Source organism: Hypanus sabinus, chromosome 14 (genome assembly GCF_030144855.1).
Source record: "Hypanus sabinus isolate sHypSab1 chromosome 14, sHypSab1.hap1, whole genome shotgun sequence".
NCBI lineage: Eukaryota > Metazoa > Chordata > Chondrichthyes > Myliobatiformes > Dasyatidae > Hypanus > Hypanus sabinus.
In genome coordinates, this window is record NC_082719.1 from 46,875,253 (window position 1) to 46,889,390 (window position 14,138).

The window sequence follows — 14,138 nt, forward strand, 5'->3', positions numbered from 1 at the left end:
GTCCTACCTTGTCCTGTGTTACAAGTACTTCATTATTTTATTCTTAACAACTGACTCCAACATCTTCCCAACCACTGAGATCAGCCTAACTGGTCTATAATTTCCTTTCTGCTGCCTCCCTCCTTTCTTAAAGAGTGGAGTGACATTTGCAAATTTGCAATCCTCCAGAACCATGCCACAGAGTCCAAAGATTCTTGAAAGATCATTACTAACGCCTCCACAATCTCTACCGCTACATCTTTCATAACCCTAGGGTGCAGTTCATCTGGTCCGGGTGATATACATACCTTTAGGTCATTTAGCTTTTTGAGCACCTTCTCCCGTGTAATAGTAACTGCACCCACTTCTCTTCCCTCATAACCTTCTACACATGGCACACTGCCAGTGTCTTCCACAGTGGAGACTGATGCAAAATGCTCATTTAGTTCATTGGCCAATTCCTTGTCCCCTGTTATTATTCTCTCGCTTCATTTTCTAGCAATTCCATATCTTTTGCCTCATTTTATACGCTGGGAAAAAGCTTTTTCTATCAACCTCGGTATTGGTTGCCAGCTTGCTTTCATATTTCATGCGATTGCATATTTTAGGGAATCAAGAGTGTCGGGCAGTAAAGTGATCCAGGAATCACTCATTTATTAGAATTAGATAGGCTCACGGAATACTAAATCAGTAGCCTGTTGCAACTTCCCAGTCAGATATGGGTCAAGAATTGTGAATGTAGAGAATAAATCAGTGATAGAAGAGGTAACTTGAAATGTGAGCACAATGCCAGGTGGGTCTGGAAATAGGTGTGGTGATTAAGGCACAGATTGGACATCTTGCCATTATTTCAGATGCAATGCCGTGTTGTGCCCTTTTGAAGAGGGATATGAAGCCTGAAATAAAAGACAAGCCTAAAGCTAAGTTCAAGACCATTACAAGAGGAGTTGGGGTAATATGTGCAATAGCTACCTGTCAAAGTTATCATTAAATATTCTGGGAAGTTATCATTAAATACTCTGGGAAGTGAATAGAAAGGTGATATATAATCAGAAGTTGAGTTGTGGTGCAACTTGAGGGGCCATCATGACCTTGTATGAGTTTGGGAACATATGAGACCTACTGGACAAGGGATCCACTGGGATTATCTGTACCAAGAGTGAACAAAGTACAGATGTTCTATTAACTTTATAGTGAAGAATTTGTAGTGTAATAAAATAACATAAAATAATATATGAAAATAGCTGGATTTGTTACTTTCCCAATAAGGAAAGGCAATTTGATTTATTCAGGTATACATGCATCTTTTAAAAAAAGTTTTAGTATGACTGTTATACCAACTGCTACTGCTGGCCGAGTCTTAATAACCCTCAAAGTAAATTCTTTTGGTAGTTCTATCCTTATAACTTGCCTGAATGAACAGCAAACCAATAAAGCCTACAAACAATACAGCAATATTTTATTTTATAATACTAAAAGTTTCCTAGGCTTTTTAAGGATTGGATGCTTTTCTTCAACTAGAATATATCTGTTTTTATTAAAAGGCCAAGATATGGGCATAAAGAGATATATATGGATTGTTTAAATAAGACTATGAATGTGGACTGTAATTAAACCTTGAGATTCTTGTGTCACTGGTTTCAATACTCGAGATCCAATTTTTCTGCCTCAACAATGCCCTTACAACCTTTTTTTATGATGCTTCCATTAGATATCAAACACTGAAATCAATGACCCAATAAAATTACTTCAGCAAGTCAAATAACTTATTTACTTTGCATTTTAAAATGCTTTATTTTATTATACTGCTGGGTACTAATTGTAAATATTAATTTAAATAGGTTGTTAGATGGAATAATAATTTTAATCTACAGTGTTCTGCTCTTTCCCTACATAACAGGTTGAAATAATTGAGGAGTTACTGAGATTGAAGGCAAGAATCAGATTCAGACAATATTTCTGTGGGGTAAGAGCACAGAAATAGTAGTGAGGGATTAGCTCAAGATTAGCATGAAGCCTACTCGAACAACAAACAGGGAGATTTAAAAATAATCTTGAAAACACTCAGTTAGTGTGACACTACCACTTAGGTTAATAACCTTTTATAAGAACTGCAGGGCTAAGAAGAGGAGGGGGCGATTAGCTGTATGACCCCTGCAATGATCCAACAAAGATGTAATTGTCCAATTGGCCTTTGTCACTATATACCCCATGATTCTGTGAAAACCCAGCCATCGAAAACCACTGAAGTACTGTTGTACTTTATAATTAAAGTTGCATATTTGTTTACCGCAGCAGATAACAATACAGAAATTCGTAGCTGAAATGTAAGTCTGATAAATTTAACTTGATCATAATCCACATGGCATGAGAATATTTTAGAACTCCCCTATAAACATATCATTAAAACATATTAAAATCAAGATCATGATATATTGAGTTGTGCTGTCTCAATAGATTTGACACATTGCTGAGCTATAAGGGCATTCATAAAGCTGGAGTCTTGCTCAGTGGTGCCACAAAAAGAAGCAATTCCTTCAAAATATGCTGGACAATAAATAAGTGGAAAATCCACTTTATCTTCATTTAATGATAACATGACAAATCGTCAGTTAACAAAAAATACTTTTCCCTTAATGAAGGCTTTTTTTTAAACCTGGAAAAAAATCTAATTTCCAATACAGCTATAACTTTGAATCCAATTGATTATATAAAAGCTAATTTGAGGATTTACACAAATTAGCAGTATGAAGACAAATATGGAACCAAGTTAGTTCCTTCTTTTCTCCCAAAACATGACAGCAGTAGTGACCAAATCCTTCACTTGGAGGGTTAGAACAATGCTTATGTGTTCTGTAAAACCAACCCCAGAATAGCATACTTTACACATTACTAACAAAGACAATCTGCATTAAGTTCTCAGCTTAATAACCAGTTGTGTGGTGAAAAAGGCACAATAGTGCCTCTTGCACCTCAGACGGTTGAGGAAGTTTGGCACGGGCCCCCAAATCCTAAGAACTTTCTGCAGGGGCACAATTGAGAGCATCCTGACTGGCTACATCACTGCCTGGTATGGAAACTGTATCTCCCTTAAATGCAGGGTTTTGCAGAGAGTGGTGTGGACAACCCAGCTCATCTGCAGTTGTGAACTTCCCATGATTCAGGACGTTTACAAAGACAAGTGTGAAAAAAGGGTCTGAAGGATCATTGGGGACCTGAGTTACCCCAACCACAATCATTTCCAGCTGCTACTATCTGGGAAACGGTACTGCAGCATTAAAGCCAGGACCAACAGGCTTCTTCCACCAGACCATCAGACTGATAAACTCACACTGATTTGAGCATATATCTATGTTACATTGACTGTTCTATTTATGATAAATTATGATGATTGCACATTTAGATGGAGATGTAACATAAAGATTTTTACTCATATATGTGAATGATGTAAGAAATAAAGTCAATTCAATTCAGAATTCCAAAGATCCATAACGTAAATTTTTGCAATGCTCTAATATATCTTTGAGTAACAATCTCAGAAAATATGATTTGCATGTAATTATTAGCATACTGTTTAAGCCAATTCTCAGAAATTTTTCCACTACCAATGATACTTAGCAATTAATTTATTGACTTTGGAGAATTAGGTTATACCTATTTAATAAGAGTCATGTCAATAAAAAAAAAAGCAGACATTGTTCAAGATCAAAATGCAACTGCAATTACACTGTAAGGTCAACTTGATAAAACTGGAACAAGGTGATGCTTTGTGGTGTACAAGATGAAGATATGTATTGGATCATTGGAAGGAACTCTGCATCCTAGTTCAATTATCAGCAACAGTCTTTTCTGCAATGGTCATTACCTCTTCAAGTTATTTGCATCATTGTCATAATAAAAATAGCTAATATGATAACTCCAAAGCAAATCAGAATGTGACATATGTCAATTAATCTAATTTACTAGGTTTCTATAGAAACATCAAGTTGTGAAATGTTTTTAAGTACACATCTCCCACATTATACTTTGGTGTCATGGTTTCCGGTTGAGCATGCTGGAAGAGAACCAATTTCTTCCTGATTTCATGTTTTAAAAAATACTTTAGAATAACTTAACCTGGGAATCAATTTGATGTCGCTCAACAAATTACAAACTCTTGGGCACCTGGGCAAGTCTCCAGCATTACTACCCACACCATAATTAATTTGCTCAGAACAGATCAAGTACTGCATGGACAAAAGTGACCAACATTGGGAACCATTTTACTTAAAATGGTTCTGCATTACTCGGTTAAGATAAAACAGTATTTCATACCTTTTCCCAATGGACAATTTCCCAAGCACCATTTCTCAGCACTTAGAGTAAAAGAAATTTTAGAATTAAAATCTGTATTGGCTCTGTATCAAAAATCGCAAGGGAGGCTAATATGTTTAGCATCCAATTTTTATAACAAAGGGGCACAAACAGAGGATAAAAAATAATAAAGAATCTTTGCAAAAGAGAGCAAATGTATATAGATTGGATTCCTAAGGGAAGCAATAATAAAATTAGATTAAAAAATAACAGTACAATAAATATTAAGTATATTAAATCACTGCTGTTTTTCTTTTTCTAAATATATTTTCTTTTTTTGCAATTCTTGCTTCCATTACTAATGCTAATAAAGCAACAAGCATCTCAATGTTTCTTCTGTTTTTGTTAAGCCTACACCAATAATTGTTCGAGACATTGCTTACAGTAGGCATAGTTATGACCAACATTTGCATGAAATATTTTTAAAATAACAATTGGCATGTGAAAATCCACACAACCATTCCCCAGCATGTGGAGAAATACTATTATTTAGAATTTTTTTCAGGGTCTGGACCTTACTGCTGAAGATCACCACTGTCTGCTCCCAAATGGTCTCATGAAGATGGTTTGAATGGAGTAGAAATGATACATCTGAGTGTTTGCTAGGTCTTCTAAAAGGCCAAACTACATGAGGAACTGACTTTCTCCCTTTTAGGAATAATTTTCTGAGATTTCTGGAAGCTATTGTAGTAATTATTAAGATGAGGCATTGCTGTTTTTCCAGATTTCTATTAACAAGAATTTTAATTTTTGCAGTGGGACCTTTGGACATCTGTGAAAATTTCTCTTGTCACTACCATGTCTGACTTAATTCTAGCAGAGGTTAGAGTCATAGCTCCTGTGGAATTATGCAGTCTTCATTTTTACTCTAAGTTTTCTTGTATTTTTTGAATATTGAAACAAATCAATTTAAAATTTAATTAACATTCTCACTCACTAACTTAATGTAGAGTAAAAAGTTGGTTTGAAAATCTACTTTTCTCCCCCCAGAGAATAACAAAGTCACTCATACTTTACCTTGCATTTTGAGTAAATACAATCAATATTTCAAATTAATGAGATTATTTTGAATACTTTGAAGCCTTCAAAAAGATTTTGCTTATCAAAACATGGCTACATTTTTCCTGATTTTTCACGTAGCCCAAGACACTTTAAAACACAGTCCTACCTTGTGCCTTTTTCTTATTCACTCCACTGTCAGCACGGTGTCTTTTCTGTAAACAAATAATTTTTCATTAGATAAATAGCCTAATCATATTTAAAAATTATCTTCACAAAACAGAAAGATTTCGACCAAATTCAATCCTTTTCTCTTGTTGCCATTCACATACAGTTTTGGCAAGTTGATTTAAGCTTTGTTGAGGATCCAACTGCTATGGAAAGATAAAGCATTGAAAGTGGAGTCAAATGCCGTCAATGCAAGGTTCCTGATTGAAATATGTTCCAAATCAACGTGGGTCTTCCCCAGGTTATGAATGCTCGGCTTACAGATATCCTGCTGATAAGAACAAATGTTTGGGAGACCAGTAGGATACATAGAAATGGATTTTAATGCTGCTGTGTGGCTGCAAAGTGGGAGCAAGGAATTTCTGTGTGCCTTCTTCCCACATCTACTTGTCCCTGAGCTGTACCAATGGCCACAGGGTTGAATGGAACTGAGCAGAGGCGGGAATGTTGAGCAGACGCTCACTCTCTGAAGCAGCAAGGCTGTTTGCTGGCTCCTCTTTTCATGCCTGCTCACTTTCCCAACACAGCTGTTTTTGTAATCCTTTTCTGCATAATTTGTTTGTTCATTTTCATCTCAAGACCAGTTCAGGTTACAAACAGTTCTCAGCAGCAGAACCCTCTCATAACCTGCTTGTATACTGAGAGTGGGAAGAGGGAGAGCAAGTTAGGTTGGGTGGAGAATGAGGTAAAATGAACTTTTAGATACCTACAACAATAGAAATCTAGCAATACTATTTCATGCTATTTTCTGGCAGTAAGTGGGACCATCAACTATCCTTTTTATAAATCTGTCATTGTTAACTAGCAATGAAAAAAAGATTCGAAGAGATTTTTCAAAGATTAGCTTTATTTGTCACATGTACATTGAAATAGCGAAACATACAGTGGTATGTGTTGTCTGTGTCAATGACCATTAGTCCGAATTTGTGCCGGAGGTTGGGAGCACCCACACATGTCATGATGATTCTGGTACCAACACATCATGCCCACAAAAAATAGAAATTAGGTAAATCAAGATTCCTAAGAGCCAAAAGTGTGTGTCATGGGTTGCACCCTATGTGGATCCATCATGAATCGGCAGGTCATACATTTTTAAGTAGACATCTAAGTACGTTCTAATGCAACAAGGATTTCTGCCTCTATACCTTTTCAGGCAGAATTTCAGATCTCACCCATTTTCTGAAAATAATTTTACTCATCTGATTTCTTCTACCAATAATTTTAAAGACATACCACTTGGTGTTTTTTTTTTGCATCTTTGAAGAGAAATAACATTCCTCATGTGAATTCACTAATGGAAAGGATATGATAGATCAGATCTAAGCAGACGATAACCCCCTAATTGATTCCACGCTTACTATGCCAATGCCATTCCAAATTCAGTCACTTACCTTAACTACCACATTGATATCATTCCCAGCTTCTGTGAAGATTGCCCCAAAAACTTAAGAACCTTGCCCATATCTTCTGCTTCCATACAGAAGTAACCTATCTGGTTCCTAGCAGGATCTCCTCTGTCCCAAATAGTCCTTTGAATTTTCTTTGTTTGTATTTGCCACTTGCTTCAAAACTTCTTTCATTTCATAATTTCTTTTTGGTTTCAGTGCTACAGTAAATTCCCTTGTACACTTCCTGCAGTATTAAGATTTTCATGTATGACACATAATTTCTTCTTTTACCATCCCTGCTTTCTATACATCCAGATGTTCCTCAGAACTTGGCAGCCCTACCTTTGTCTTTATGGGAGTACGTTTGCCTTCAATCCCAGGAAGCTCCAAATGCAACTTATCTTCAAACTGTCTCTTTACTGAATGACATCAGTCAAGCTAGATAAGCGCTCTCCCACTTAAGGATCTTCATCCCTACTTTATCTTTCTGCTTCTCTACAACCATGGCAAACTGAACTCTGATCAATTCCATGAAACTGCTTTTCCACTGACTCATGCATAGTTCATTAAAAACAAATCTAGCATTACAACCCTTTGTTGGGCTTGCTAACCTACAAAAAAAACAAAGGCACTTCTGTGCCCTTTGTTTACTTTACTCTGACTGTATTTGGGTTAATAAAGGGATGATATCTCCCACTATTACTTTGTTATAAATTTCTTAACCTGTCTATTGAGAGCTCCTTAGTTCAACTGTATAGTTTCATTGAAGATTCTTTAATCATATTCTCAGAGCGGTGACTTTTTTTCTAACCAATTTTGTCTCATGCCTGTTTTTAAAAAACACCCATCTTGTCTGAAAACTCCAAGGAAAAGCATTAAGCTGTCAATATTTCATCTGAAGCCATATTTCAATTGCCAGCATATCACATTTCCATCAGTGCCTTCATCTCAGCCTTAGTCAACAGGCTCTTCACATTTGCATGTAAACAGCATTAAGCAGAAGGACTACTATTATGACAATTCTCCTGCTTTCCAAATCCATTAATTTGCTACTATTTCCAGTTCCAAAGTTGGGAAGCTATGCTCAGTTTCTGACAACAACACTTACCCTGTCAAGCTGCTTTAAATCCTCCTCATCTACACAAACCTGCCTATGAAGACAAGAACAAGCTCTTAAGCCCACAAAATCTTGCTGAACTAATAAAGTTATAATTAAATGCTTAACTAATAACTTATCTAAACAATATCCAGGCACCAACCACACTGCAAAGGAAAACATTCAATTTATCACTCTCACCTTAAATGCATGCTCTGGTATTACACATGTTGATGCTGGGGTAAAAGATAGCTATTCTGCCTGCACCTCTCATAATATTATCATTTCTAACCAGTCTCTCCTCAGCCCCTGCTACTCCAAAGAAAACTACCAAGTTTGTCTAAACATTCCTCATAGCATAGCATGTCCTTTAATCCAGGCCGCATCCTGGAAACCTCTTCTGCACTATCTCCAAAGTCAACACATCCTTCCTATTATGAGAAGAGGACAATACTCCATTGTAAGTCTCAATAAAATTCCTCCTTTGCATTCTGCATTCCAATAAGAACATAACTTCTCTCCATTCCAGGCAATATCCTGCTGAATTTTTGTTACATTATTTTTAGAATTAGTACATCTTTCTAAAACTAGAACTACATACAATATTCCCCCATCCCACTTTCACTCTGCCTCCTCTTCCAGCTGCGTATCACCTCTCTCATGATTCTGCCTTCTTCTACTACACATAGTGCTTTCCCCTTACATTCCTTCTTCACCTTTCCTGTCTATCCCCTCTCTTCTTCCCCTCCCCCACCCCTTGATCTTTCCCCTTACTGGTTTTTCACCTGGTACCTACCAGCCTTCTTCTTCCCACCCTCCCCCACCTTCTTTATAGGGCCACTGCCCCCTGCCCCTTCAGTCCTGATGAAGGGTCTCGGCCCGAAACATTGACTGCCCATTTTTTACAGTTGCTGCCTGACCTGCTGATTTACAGTGATCCAGACTCATGGAATTGGGCAACAATGATTGACTTCCTTCCCTTTTCGATGAAAAGTATTTAGAAACAAATTTTTATTCAAGGTGCTGTGAAATGGGGGCGTCACGTGATGACATAGGATCGAGACGTGGAAATCCAGCTCTCCCGTAAAAACTAGTAAAATAAAATTTAAGTGAAGAAGAGTTAATAAATACGTTCTAAAAATTACTTATAAACAACTCAGGACTATCTTTAGATCTGTCTCCTAAACAGAAACAGAAGAGAACTACTACTTTGAAGACAGCACGAGTTGGCAAAGAAAGAGGCTCAACCATTATGACGAAACCTCGTACTCGATTTGGATCTCTTCCCGGCGAAGTACATGTCACCTCCGACGTTGCAGAACAGGAAACTGCGGCAGCATCAACAGTCTCTATGAAGAAACAGCAGGAACTGCACATGCATGAAGAAACGGGTATGTGCAAACAAAACTACAAGTTCCAGCTGCGACTGAAAGTGAAAATGAACCAGAAGTAGAATCAGACTCTCTGGAAAACACAGATCAGGAAATTGATGAAGGAGAAGAAGATCAGGAAGAAATTAAAGGTGGAAGACTTTCTGGAAACATAAAAAAAGCCCTGATACAAATAATGCATGAATTAAAAGCATTAAAAGTAATAAAAACAGATATTAAAAATATGAAGATTACACTTGATAAGGTGGTGGAAAGACAAAAGAAAACGAATAAGAAAGTTAAAAAGTTGGGAAAAAAATGGGAAGAAAAACGACACCACTGAAAGAGTGGACAAGATGGAAGATAATGTCCTTGCCTGGACATCAGAAAGAAAACGGTTGTTGGAAAAAGTAGATGTGCTTGAAAATTTTAGCAGACAAAACAATATTAAGATTGTTGATCTTAAAGAAGGCATAGAGGGAGAAGATCCAATAAAATTCTTTCAAAAATGGATCCCGGAAATCTTGGAAATAGAAGAGGGAAGTCAGTTGATTGAAATCAAAAGGGCTCATTGAGCTTTAAGACCAAAGCCCCAACAAGATCAAAATCCACGATCAATCTTGATAAAATGGTTAAGATATCAAGATAAAGAAAAGATCTTGAAGGCAGCTGCTCAAGGTTCCAGAATGAGAAATGGGCCATTGATGATAGAAAGGAAAAATACTTCTACTTTTCTATCCTGATATGTTACAACCTTTTGAAGAGGAGGAAGGAATTTAACCCAGTGTAAAAAATCTTATGGGAAAAGGGTTATAAATTTATACTGAGCTACCCAGCAACACTGATATTCTTTTTGGATGACGAAGAAAGATTTTTTACTGATTATCAGAAAGTGGAGGAGTTTGTACAAGAACTTCCTAATATTCGCGAGACCCAGTAAAGAATTATGGAAGTGAAATGGATTAAAGATGAAGACTGAGATAGGGATCAGATTTGATGTATATTTAAGAGTAGAATATACAAATATACTTTAAGTATATGATAGAAGGGGAGAAAGATAAAAAAAAATGAGGAATATTAATTGGGAGTAGAGATATTAATTTTTTTCTTGTTTTTGTTACGGGGGAGCTGGAGGAGCTTCTGATCGATTGCTGCAGGATTCACGCGTGTAATCATGGTGATTGCCATGACCCGTAAAATGGAGGGGGGTAGTGTTGTGTTTCTATTCATTCACAACATTAGTAGGGGGTTATTTTGTTATCTTTTTCTTTACTATCTATCGTTCTTCTATTTTTCTTTTTTTTTGCCTGGATGATTGGGGGGGGGGGGAGAATATAGCAACATGGAGAATTTTAAAGAGATTCCCCAAGATATTATGAAATGACTAATTTACTCAATTTTTAAAGTTTTAATGTTAATGGGCTTAATGGACCGGTGAAAAGAAAAAGAGTTTTAACATATATTAAGAAAATGAAAGTAGATATAGCTTTTTTGCAGGAAACACATTTAACAGAGATAGAACATCAGAAATTAAAGAGAGATTGGGTTGTAAGTGTTATTGCAGCTTCATTTAATTCAAAGGCGAGGGGAGTTGCAATTTTGGTTAATAAAACCTTACCAATTAAAATACAAAATGTACTAATTGATTCTGCGGGGAGATATGTGATTATCCATTGTCAAATCTTTTCGGAATTATGGACTCATGAATATTTATGCACCAATTGAAAATGATGCAAAATTCATACAAGAGGCTTTTTTGAATTTGCTCAACGCACACGATAAAATATTAATAGGTGGAGACTTTAACTTTTGTCTAGACCCAGTTCTAGATAGGTCAACTAAGATTGTTACAAAATCAAAAGTAATAAAGCTAACTTTATCATTGATGAAAGACTTAAATTTGATTGATACATGGAGAAGAATTAATCCAAGAGAAAGATTTTATGTCATTTTATTCAAATAGACATAAAATTTATTCAAGGATTGATCTTTTTCCTATTATCAATGAATATTCAGGATAGAGTGAAAAGTGTAGAATATAAAGCGAGAATACTGTCAGATCATTCCCCCTTGATAATGATAATGACAATGATAATGATGGATAAGGAGGAATTGATTTACAGATGGAGATTTAATTCAATTTTATTAAAATGTCAAGATTTTTGTGATTTTATGGAAAAACAGATCCAATTTTTTTTGGATACAAACTCACATTCAGTTGAAGATAAATTTATATTATGGAAAGTAATGAAAGCATATTTGAGGAGCCAGATAATAAGTTATACTTCTAAAATTAAGAGGGAATATATGGTAGAAATAGATCAATTAGAAAAAGAGATTACGAAATTAGAAAAATAATCTCAAAGATATATGACAGAAGAAAAACGAAGACAACTTGTCAATAAGAAGTTACAATATAATACAATATAATATGAGAACTAAACAGAGATATTACGAATTAGGTGAAAGATCACACAAGATTCTTGCTTGGCAGTTGAAAACAGAACAGGCTTCCAAAACAATAAATGCAGTTAGAACAAGCGCAAATAAAATTACTTATAAACCTTTAGAAATTAATGAAACCTTTAAAAAATTTTATTCCGAATTGTATCAATCAGAATCACAAAATGAGGTTGCTGAGATAGAAATTTTTTATCACAAGTAACTCTTCCAAAATTGAATTCGGAAGAACAGAAAGGATTAGATATGCCCTTTACATTAAAAGAGGTTGAAGAAGCTCTAGGATCACTCCAGAGTAATAAATCTCCAGCAGAAGACGGTCTTCTGCCTGAATTTTATACAAAAATTAAATATTTATTAATCCCTCCCTTTATGGAGTTAATATATCAAGCAGAAAGAACACATAAACTTTCACAATCTTTTTCGACAGCGATCTTAATAGTATTGCCAAAAAAAGATAGAGATCCTTTAAAACCAACATCATATAGGCCTATCTCTTTGTTGAATACGGATTATAAAATAATAGCAAAACTTTTATCTAATAGATTATCTAAATATTTACCAAAATTAATACACATGGATCAAACGGACTTTATTAAAAATAGACAATCGATGGATAATGTAACTTGGTTACTTAGCATAATTCATTTGGCACAAAAGGAGGAGGAAATGAGTGTGGCAGTTGCTGTGGATGCAGAAAAAGCATTTGATAGAATGGAATGGGACTTTTTATTTAAGGTATTGGAAAAATATGGGTTAGGAAAATCTTAAATACTAGTCCCAAAGCTAAAGTAGTGACAACTGGTCAAATTTCAACATCATTCCAGTTAACAAGGCCAACTAGACAAGGCTGTCCATTATCACCTGCCCTATTTGTGGTGGCGATAGAACCATTAGCTGAATTAATTAGAACGGATCCAGATATAGTGGGCTTCAGAGTTAATCGGGAGGAATATAAGATTAATTTATTTGCTGATGATGTTCTGATATATCTAACAAACCCATTGCATTCGATGCATAAACTATCTTTTAGATTGGAAGAATATGGGAAAATATCAGGGTATAAAGTAAACTGAGATAAAAGTGAAATTTTACCCCCTACTAAAGGAAATTATAGTCAATATCGATTAGTAACTCAATTTAGATGGCCAATAAATGGTATAAAATATTTAGGTATAAGAGTCGATAACGATATAAAAAATTATATAAATTAAATTATTTGCCATTATTGAAAAAAATTCAAGAGGATCTTGATAAATGGATGATGCTACCAATAACATTAGTAGGTAGAATTAATGCTGTAAAAATGAAGGTATTTCCTAGATTACAATATTTATTTCAAACATTACCAATACAACTGCCATAGAAGTTTTTTCAAGAGTTGAATAAATGTGTGAGGAAGTTTCTTTGGAAAGGTAAGATGTCAAGAATATCGTTGGAAAAATTGACATGTAAATTTGACCTAGGAGGGTTACAACTCCCCAATTTTAAGAACTATTATAAAGCAAATCAACTTAGATTTATTGCATCTTTTTTTGATGAAGATAAACCGGCATGGATTAGAACAGAGTTTGATAAGATAGGAGAAAATATACCAGAAGATTTTATATATAAATGGGAATCCAAATGGATACGGGAAAAGAAAGAATCTCTTATATTAAAACATTTGATTGATTTATGGGATAAGATAAATGTTGATGATGGGATAAAGAAATCTTTATTAGCAAAGAGAACCCTAATTCAAAATAGACTCATTCCTTTTACAATGGATAACCAACTTTTATATAACTGGTTTCAAAAAAGGATTAGATATATAGGTGACTGTTTTGAAGGAGGTATATTGATGACGTTTGATCAACTAAAGAATAAATATAAAATATCAAACAGCACTCTTTTCTGTTATTTCAAATTAAGGGCTTATTTAAGAGATAAACTGGTTCAAACAATGTTAATGCCGACGCCTAATGAAATAGAATTTTTAATTCAAAAAGGAAAAATTTAAAAAATTACTTCTTGTATATATAATTTGATTCAAAAACAGACAATTAAACAACAAATTCATAAGTCAAGACGAAAATGGGAAAATGATCTGAATATTAAAATTGATGAAACAAGTTGGTCAAGACTATGCCTTGACAGTATGATAAATACAATAAATGTCTGACTTAGATCAGTACAATACAATTTTTTACATCAATTATATATTACACCACAAAAAATAAATAGATTAAACCCAAATTTATCTGACCAATGTTTTCGATGTAA

General features: G+C 34.9%; 1 protein-coding gene across 5 annotated transcripts in view; it reads right to left on the reverse strand.

Annotated features, from left to right (window-relative positions):
• Nucleotides 1-14,138, reverse strand: part of atp8a1 (ATPase phospholipid transporting 8A1) — a 373,263-nt gene that overhangs the window by 237,530 nt on the left and 121,595 nt on the right. For all 5 annotated transcript variants that reach the window (XM_059989113.1, XM_059989114.1, XM_059989112.1 and 2 more), the window contains 2 exons: nt 5,501-5,546; nt 4,294-4,334 (listed from right to left, as the gene is read on the reverse strand). In XM_059989113.1, coding sequence (XP_059845096.1) covers nt 4,294-4,334; nt 5,501-5,546 — 87 coding nt within the window. The remainder of the gene's footprint in view (nt 1-4,293; nt 4,335-5,500; nt 5,547-14,138) is intronic.